This window comes from Hoplias malabaricus, chromosome 3 (genome assembly GCF_029633855.1).
Source record: "Hoplias malabaricus isolate fHopMal1 chromosome 3, fHopMal1.hap1, whole genome shotgun sequence".
In the NCBI taxonomy this organism is placed as follows: domain Eukaryota; kingdom Metazoa; phylum Chordata; class Actinopteri; order Characiformes; family Erythrinidae; genus Hoplias; species Hoplias malabaricus.
Genome location: NC_089802.1, coordinates 33,172,316 through 33,181,941, shown reverse-complemented (window position 1 = coordinate 33,181,941; position 9,626 = coordinate 33,172,316). Strand labels below are relative to the sequence as shown.

Below are 9,626 nucleotides of genomic sequence, written 5' to 3'. Positions count from 1 at the left end.
AATTGTACCGGATAAACAACAACATGCCTTTCCTCTGTGAAATCTCATGAATAATCAAAAGCTTGCTCACAGCTCATGAATTATTCATGACCAGCCCTTTGATCCCCAGACCGATCCCCACCCATGTTGTTCTCCTCATATCCCCTCCGGATTGGTTGAGGGAAACGGGGGTGTGTTTTTGAGGCAGAAGAACCTGTGCTCCACTCTCAGTCATGAGGAGTGAGTGTGTGAAGCGGTGTGTGACTGAACTGCCTCAGAGATGTGCGGTGGATATTCAGACCCTTCACAGTCTGCATTTCTGGTCTGCTACTGAGCTCCTGAACCAATTTTTTTCTCTCTACTATTTGGAGTTCTTTTTCTGCAAGTTCTAGCTTGAAGATGCAGTTTATTTTTGCTCATCTATATTTGCCTGGTTTTATTTTGTATTTTGATACTTTTTTTTATCTTGTTGTGGCTTCTCTTGTTTCTCTTTTTCTTTAAATGTATTTCTGTTTTTTTCACATTCCACGGGGCTGATGAACTGAACTGAGCTGATTGAAATCAACCTAGGCTGTGAAAGCTCACCTCAAGCATGGTGAGACAAACCTAGCAAGAGACAGAAACTCTTTGTCTTCGCTTGGATCTGACAGCAGAACCCTGGGTATGGAAGGCACTGGAAATTCTGGTTACTTTCTTATAACTGCAGCAACTTGTAACTACTTACAACTATGGCAATTTGAAATTCTATTCTGAAAAATGATAAGAAAAAACAATCAAAAATGAACACCACACTGCACTACGGACTAATCCAAATCTACAATGCTAGGAATCAGAGTGTTGCTAGCATGACTGCCCATAGAGACTCCCAAGGCGGGAAAGCATCCTCCTCATCCTCGCAGGGATGCTACAAACAACTGCTGATCTCCACTGAAGTATTCCTCACACTGGGGATTGTTAGCCTGCTGGAGAACATCCTGGTCATAGCAGCTATTGCCAAGAACAAGAACCTGCACTCGCCCATGTATTTCTTCATCTGCAGCTTAGCCGTGGCGGACATGTTGGTTAGTGTCTCCAATGCTTCAGAAACCATAGTAATCGCTTTGATCAGTGGCGGCAATGTCTCGATCTCAGCTGGTGTGATCCGCAACATGGACAACATCTTTGACTCTATGATCTGCAGTTCACTGTTGGCATCCATCTGCAGCTTGCTGGCTATTGCTGTTGACCGCTACATCACTATCTTCTATGCTCTGCGCTACCATCACATTGTGACAGCCCGGCGTACGCTAGCTGTCATCAGCTCTATCTGGGCTTGCTGCACCATCTCAGGCGTACTGTTCATTGTCTACTCTGAAAGCACCACTGTCCTGGTGTGCCTCATCAGCATGTTCTTCACCATGCTAGCCCTCATGGCCTCGCTGTATGTCCACATGTTCCTGCTAGCGAGGCTCCATATCAAGCGCATCGCTGCCCTGCCAGGCCACGCACCCATTCGCCAGCGGGCCAACATGAAGGGTGCTGTGACCCTGACCATCCTGCTGGGGGTGTTTGTGGTGTGCTGGGCACCATTCTTCCTACACCTCATCCTAATGATCTCTTGCCCCAGGAACCCGTACTGCGCCTGCTTCATGTCCCATTTCAACATGTACCTCATCCTCATCATGTGCAACTCGGTCATCGACCCAATTATCTATGCCTTTAGGAGCCACGAGATGAGGAAAACCTTCAAAGAGATCTTCTGCTGCTGGTACAGCTTGCCCAACATCTGTGTTTCTGAGTCATCTGAATCATGCTAACTTAGATTGTATTTTATGATAGATATGCAGTCCAGTCCAGTCCTGAATTTGCATCCTGCAGAGGTTTGTTCTGAACTTGATCCAGTTAATCAAAGCTTTCAGAGCCAGGAACTAATCTCTCCAGGGTGGTAGATCACAAGGACCTGATGAGCCCAGTCCCAAGGACCAAGAGGCTGTAAGGTGTCCTATATTTCAAGGGGGTTGGCCAACAAATGGAACACAGATGCACCTTGTGTGTTTTTACTGCGTTTTTTGGTGAGGAACGCAAGGATGCAGGATCAGTGCAGGTCAGTTACTCAGGATTCCTTGAGACAGAGACAAGATTAATCACAGTAGACAGTTTTGTTTATGCCTGTCTGATCAAGATATTAAGATACGAATTTAATCGAATTTGTTCATTAATTAAAGCTGTCACTTGTGCATCACATCTGAGCTGAGACAGCATAGATGACCAGAATCCCAAGTACAACCAAGTATTTGTAGAGCCTGCAAATCTCATTAATCTTTTATAAATGCATGTGTCTGAACCAAGCATCTCTGAGGTCTTTTGCCCTATAGGTCTGCATGTTGCTAACTTCACCAAAGTGCAGTCTTTTGAGGATGACAAATAAAAAATAGGACTGGGCTTTTGGCATTGCTATGGTAAGACGAATACACAGATTATGTAAATATTGCTCTCTGAGCCAGTGCTGCATAGAAGCAAACCTGTGACACAATGAACAACTTCTGCTTGGGAAATGTCTGGGGATGACTTGTTGGTGATAAATTTTGCCACCTTTATCATATTCATACAGTTTGTGCTCTTTAAATGTCAAGGCTAGCAGAACAAAACAAGCTAGCAATTAAATGCTAAATTTAGCTAACAATAGTCTTATGTGTTTCCCTTTGGAAGATGTCATATTTATTTTTACAGTATGTTTTGAGGACATATAACACAAAAATACCTAATGGAAATTTTAGCTATGTTAACCAATAGCATATATGAGACCTAACACTGGTGTGTTGTCCATTAAACAACTGTGACTGCACTAGTGCATGGCTGCTTTAAGATATTTTAGGATTTTAATTGGTTTATAAATTTCATTCTAATGTTCTTGCCTAAATAAGTCTATGTTCTCACCTAAACTGAGCATAAACTTTCTCACTTTCCTTCCAGATTGTCCTCTGACAAGATCATGTCCTGCCCTGTGAGGCTAGTGCTGAGCCAAAACACCCACTTGTAGTGTTAGCCTTTCATGCTCCCTCTTACCCCAGTTGTAGATTTATCAGTGATAATATGTTTGGTATCTTAAACATTTCTATTTTGCCATGGAAATATGAGGCTAATGTTGCTAACAAGTAATGAAAGTTCAGATTTCATTATGCAGCGATTAGCATTGTACTAATTGAATTAATCATAGAATTTGTATGTAGCCTGAAATAATTTGTTGTTTAAATTTAAATGAATGAATGGATTATTCCATTAGTCATTGTCCTACAATGTCTGGGAACCTATTACCACAACATATTTACACTGATAAAAGTAGAGAAAATCCATTAAGTCACATATGAAACCAGAGCTTTCATTGTCTTTTATTCTGGATATTTTTAATATAGATTTAATTTGTTGATTCCATTGAGCTTAATCACTCAAGCCTGACTCTCATTCTTAGCATGCAGTGACACTGATGTGGTGAAAGTTTGTTAATGTGTGTTGTGCTGGTATGAGTGGATCAGACACAGCAGAGCTATTGGATTTTTTAAAAAACTTTGTCCACAGTTTGTAGATGTAAAGATGTAAATTCAGAGACAGTAGCTCATCTGTTGCTGCACAGTTTGTGTTGGTCATCCTCTAGTCCTTCATCAGTGACACTGTCTGATCAGTGACAGTGACAGTGTCTGATCCACTTGTACAAGCACAACACACACTAACACCACTGTTAGTTACTGCAGTGCTGAGGATGATCATGTATATTAGTCTCAAAGCTCCAATGCACATCTATGAATAAAAACCTTATCTAAACATGTTACAAGAGTAAAAACTGTAGATTTGACATCACTGAGCCATTGCTTTATTTCTGTGAAGCATCAGATAAAGAATGCCTTTGTAAAGCCATGCGCAAGAGAGGATGTTGTGCTGATGCATGTAGTGCCTAGCCTACAGGCTGAATACATTTCTGCCTCAAAATCTCAAAGTGCAGGGAGTTAAAGGTTTATTAGTGTTGTCATCCATTTCATGTGCTGAATTTCAAAGAAGGTAAAGTCATATACCTCGTCACCCTGCACTGACCACCACTTTATATATACTACTCATTAACATAAATGTGATTATTAGTGCTTAGTATTATAAGTAAGGCTTGTGTAAAAGTTGAGTATGAACAAAGACGGACAGTATTTACATGATTTAACTAAAATGGAGAAAAATACATTCAGGAACTTTACATTATGTTTATTTGCAATTCACATATTAAATACTGAGCATATTGTCACGGGGACGTGAAGGGTGGACTTACGGAGGCGGACACACTCGCTACAACACAGAGTTTAATAAAGAAATAACAAAACAATGGAACTAGATGAGAAACAGGAAATAACATGACTTATAAACATAGGAAAGAGCAGGAAACAACACTACAGGACTGGGGCAGGAAACAGGCAGGAGACCGAACAAGGAACGAGAAACGAGAAACAAACACTAATATAACAACTAGGAAACAGAACGAAACGACGCGACTTGACTTGAACCGAGCAAAACTACAAATGACAAACGACAATCGAGTAGGAATGACTACGGCTAGAACAGAGCAAAATAACAACAGAACCCAAACACAAACAACACAACACAAACACAATGACCGATAACAGGAAGTGAGGGAAGAGGACTTAAATACAAGAACTAACAAGAAACACCTGACACAGATAATGACAAAGAGGCAGAACAAAAGGTGGAGCTAGAGTGGAACGAGGGCGGAGATATGAACAATAACAAACAGACAGAGCCACATGGAAGGGGAAAACAAACAAGAAAGTGCCAAGATGTGACACATATGACCTTTAAAAATTAATACCGTATGTGAAATTTGTAGGGGTTTGGTTGATAAACAAAAATGTTGATGTACAGTATGTGATGTATTTAAATTTATTTCCTAGTGGTAAAACGGTGTTTTACAGAGTGGTAAAATACATACTGGAGAAGACTAGACTTGATCATTAATATTTTATAGCATTATAAAATATATCCATAAGGCTGGTTTTGGCAATGACCAAAGATGTGTTGAAAACAGGGAAATACATACTGGAAATAAATATGTATCTATGTAGGTAAAGATGTTAAAACCTGGGGGAAGTACGTGCTGGAAAGAAATAAATGGGGTTATTAAAATGTAATATTATGAGTGAGACTTAGGGCAATGGAGGTTTGGAAATAAAAAATATTTTTTATTTATAACAAAGATTGTAATTTAAAGTGCAGAAAGTCAGGGTAATGCATACTGGAAAGTGTGATTTGTGAATGTAGGGTGTGTTAAATATATGGAATGATTGATCTTTTATTTTTTGTATTTGCATCTTGAAGCTACTTTCTTATATGTAAATGTACAAATGTAAGAATTTCTCTGAACATTGCAGATGTGTAATCTTCTGTCCAAAGTCAATATTGCCCTTGGGATTGTGGCATATCTAATTGTCACTAACCAAGATCAGGTTCTTTTATGGCCTTGTTCTGTTTTGTCGTTTTACTTGCATTTCTTCATGTAGATAATCCGTGACAGTTCTGTAAGTTGCTCTGTGTTCTTTATATACCTTTTTTAAGTGCTTAATATTGTACTGTGTACATGAAAAATAACAGCCGTGTTCTTGTCTGAATGCCTCAGTATATGGTGTCCAAAAACAAACGTACACCGCCTTGTTGCTTTGTGTCTTGGCCTTAAATTGCTGCTCCGAATCATTTTTCAATTCACAGCGGCACAAGCTATTATAATAAAACGTGGTCATTGTTCTAAATATTCCCTTGTCTTTGTAGTGTTTTCATTTTTATTATATTAATATATTTCTTTTATATCCATGTGTGTAGTGGGTATACCCACCAATGTCCAGTGATTTGACTTCCTAATGACTTCTAAGTTTTACTAAGACTTCTAATTTTAAGATGTCCTGTAGAATCCTGTGTAATCTCCGTAGAAAAGTATGAAATAAAATGGCAGCTAAAAGTCGATTTGTCACATGTCAGTTGTCTGCTGGAAGCGTGTAAATCCATCAATACTGGACAGTGTAAAAAAATGCAAATCAAATCTACTGTTAAGCCTTCACCAAAGAGTAGAAGGTGTTTCTGAAGCAAAGCTGGACTAACTACATGTAAATAACTTTCATTCCAAGTGAAGAACACCAAACTTGACATTGATGTGGACATTCCTCATGTACTTCTATTGGACCTGTGTGCTTTAGAGAGAAAAGAGAAGGCATGGTATGTATTTAGCAATGTCCTTTCTTTTTCTTCATGGTGGGTGGGTTCAACAAAGGTAAAGACATTCCTGCTGTTCTTAACAGTCCAGCATGTCCAACCTGTTGATCAGCACCTGCACGCACCATTACTTCTAATAAATCTGGCGTTTTACATAATACAGGGTGTATTTTTGTTCAGATTGTATTTGTATTGTTTCCCATGTGGTGGCAGCAGTGATTTGTGTATACTTCAGTTCTCAAAACTACTACTCAAAACTACATTAAGGAATATTTTGGAGCTGACCAATCAGAGGAAAGAGAAGGTGGGCCATCAGGGATATCTGTATTCAAGATGAGTTTTGTAATTGCAGTGTTTACAGATCACAATCTTAACAAAGAAGCATGTAACAACAGATGGACTACAGTTTATCTTGCTTATTACAGAGCCCTCTCTACTCATGCAAATGCCAGGACGAACAGGATCTTAGAGCCCACATCTTCACAGACTTGTTTCAATACACTACAAGTGAGAGACATGAACACCACGGAAGGTGGAGAGTTCTGAGGCAAAGACACCATAAGGGAACTGGACATATTTGCTGTCAAGCTACACAACTGCCAGGGGCCATGAAATAATGACTTTTTGGGGGGAATAAAAGGCGTAACTCATGATCATTTTGTCAATAAATAGAAACATCAAATGCAACACATCAGCCTTGCTGTCTTGTATCTGCACACACTTGTTCAGATAACTCACTGCATTACGCTTGGATTAGCTCAGCAAATGAAGACACTGTTACCCCTTATCTGCTGGTACTGCTGCTACAAGATCAGGCACACAGATAAAAGCAGGGATATTAAAAATGTAATATGCGTAATAAATTAAAATGCTAACACTGTAGTCCAGAACCTATATTGATTTAAAGGGCCCATATGATAGGAAACTGAATTTTGCTCACTTTTTAAAATAGAATTTTCCATTAAGGTCCTAATATCTAAGTAGATTTTATATAATTTTTGTACAGGGGCTGTTATTTAGGATTTTGCATATGTGAGATATTCCTAAGGGAAATGAAACAAAAAACCTGTTGCACCAAAACTGTTACCCCACATAAACAGCATCTAAAGCATTTGTCTTCAAGAGAGAGGGGAAAATAATGCTCTAATTTCACTTTAGAGCTGAACATATCCACAGCTGTTTGTGTCCAACCTTCCACTGGGAGAAGATAATTCAACTTTATGGGTTTCAAAAGATGTGGAGAAGGCAAGAAGACCGCACTGAGAAGAAGAAATAGACATAAAAGAAAAAAAACAACAAGAGATCAAAAACATTTAAGAAAGTTCTATAAATACACTTTGGAAAGTAAACAAAGAATTTACCTTTTTCTTAGTTAACGCCAATGAACAAAGGATCAAAGTGAAATTAATTATAAAGAATCTAATTGTGTTTAAAAAACTAATTGTGTTTAATTACACAATTACATGTAAATAGTGCAATCACATGTCAGTAATTATGTGATGTAAGCTGACTGACATTTGGGAACTGAGGATACTAATTGTTGCGGGCACCTAATTCAAAATTTGTTTTAATACACAAAATACAATTAAGCTGGTCAATGAGAAAATCAGTTAAATAAGGTTCCAGGAGAATGATCAAATTGCAATCACAACTTTTCTGGGAATGTGTTGGCAGTGCACCTGGTTGTCACTAAAGAGTATTGAAGACAACTAAAAATTGACTTGTATTAAAAGGCAATAAGAAATTATTGTAAATGAAAAACACTGGAAACTGAATGACATGGCACCCAATTCCACATCCTGTCACTGTCCGAAAAGGTGAGTCAGAATGCCTCTGGCAATTCTGTCAGAAATCACCAATATTCCACTTGCGTTTCAGCCTGCGGGTCCTCTAGCTGTCCTCTAGTCCTTTCATCACCCCTCACTGCGTTTCATTTCGTTCTGCATTCTGTTATTTTGCTTTTGATGTGTGTGATGATGACAGTCATCTCAGGTGTCTCCTGGACATAAGCGAAAACTTTTTCGGGAACAGTTTATAATAAGCTCCAATGTGCCCTCTGTTCCTTTGAACTGAGTTCAACTCCCAGCCAATTTCTCCTCGAGCCTTAGCCTTGGCTGAATAAAAGCATTACAGGAAAGCAGACTGAGAGAATGGAAGAGGATACATGTTCGTCTTGAAAGTATATGCAATTAAATCAGTTTTCAGATTTTCAAATGACTTTTAATTGTGCTACATTTTTAGCTCTTATCTGAGAGCCCATTGTAATGAATGTGAACTGTGAGTGAACCTCCGCTGAAAGGCCCTTGTAATTAAGCAGCAGATTAATTTAGTGTATCGTCACTTGCCTGTAAGAGTTTTCAGTCTTATATTTCCTAAGGTATGTGCTCACATTTTGGAAGCCGAACATTATTCCCAAAGGTGACTGGACACACTTTAATGTTTTGGTTTTTCGCTAGTGGGCTGCTCTCTATGGTAAAACACACAGCTATAAGCATTGGTGTAGGTTGTGTCACACAGCTCCAGGGTCCTGGAGGCTGTGGGTTCCAACCCCACTCTGGGTGACTGTGAGGAGTTGGTGTGTTCTCCTTGTGTCTGCATGGGTTTTCTCCGGGTGCTCTGGTTTCCTCAAAAGTGTCCATAGTGAGTGTGTGAGTGAATGTGTGTGTGTGTTACCCTGTGAAGGACTGGTGCCCCCTCCAGGGTGCATTTCTGCCTGCGCCCATTGATTCTGGGTAGGCTCCGGATCCACCACGAACCTGAACTGGATAAGCAGTTACAGATAATTGTACATTTTAAAAATTGTGTTGATTTCACATTAAATTTTATCTGCAGCACTTATATTATGTTTGTAACATATTTTAAACTATAATAAAGATTCTATTTTAAAGATTACAAATATTCACTTCTGGAGAGGGGAATGTAATGTACCTTTAGGGAACACAACTGAACTTTAAAACCATTGTTGTACCTTTAAAGGTACATTTACACTCTGTGTAATAATGTACCGTTTTTCTGAGGGTGTACAATAAAGCATTGACCAATGTTTTGTTCCTGAGACTTTCTCTAATTCTGCCACCTTTGAAGGACATGACTAGAGCTCTTAAGCTGTTTTTAACTGCACCTACTGCACCTACCACTGTGGCAAGAGCAGAAAGGTCTTGTCACTTAAATGGATCCAAAACTACTTGAGAAGCACTATGTCCCAAGACAGACTTTCTGGACTTTGCTATTCTTAGCGCTGAAAGCCAGTGTGCTCGTCAAATAGGTCTGACAGATATTGTGAAGAAAGGGGGAAATAGCAAGAAATAAGGGAAGTATTTGGGCATTGTTAAAGGTAAAAGCAGTTCGATTCCCGCTCCGGGTGACTGTCTGGGAGGAGTGTGGTGTGTTCTCTCTGTGTCTGCGTGAGTTTC

General features: G+C 39.3%; 1 protein-coding gene across 1 annotated transcript; it reads left to right on the top strand.

Moving 5' to 3' along the window:
• The first annotated feature begins 758 nt into the window (after positions 1–758).
• On the top strand, positions 759–2,682 carry LOC136691619 (melanocortin receptor 4-like). The gene has a single exon (XM_066664250.1). The coding sequence runs from the start codon at positions 759–761 to the stop codon at positions 1,773–1,775; it is 1,017 nt and encodes a 338-aa protein (XP_066520347.1). The 3' UTR covers positions 1,776–2,682.
• The last annotated feature ends 6,944 nt before the right edge of the window (positions 2,683–9,626 follow it).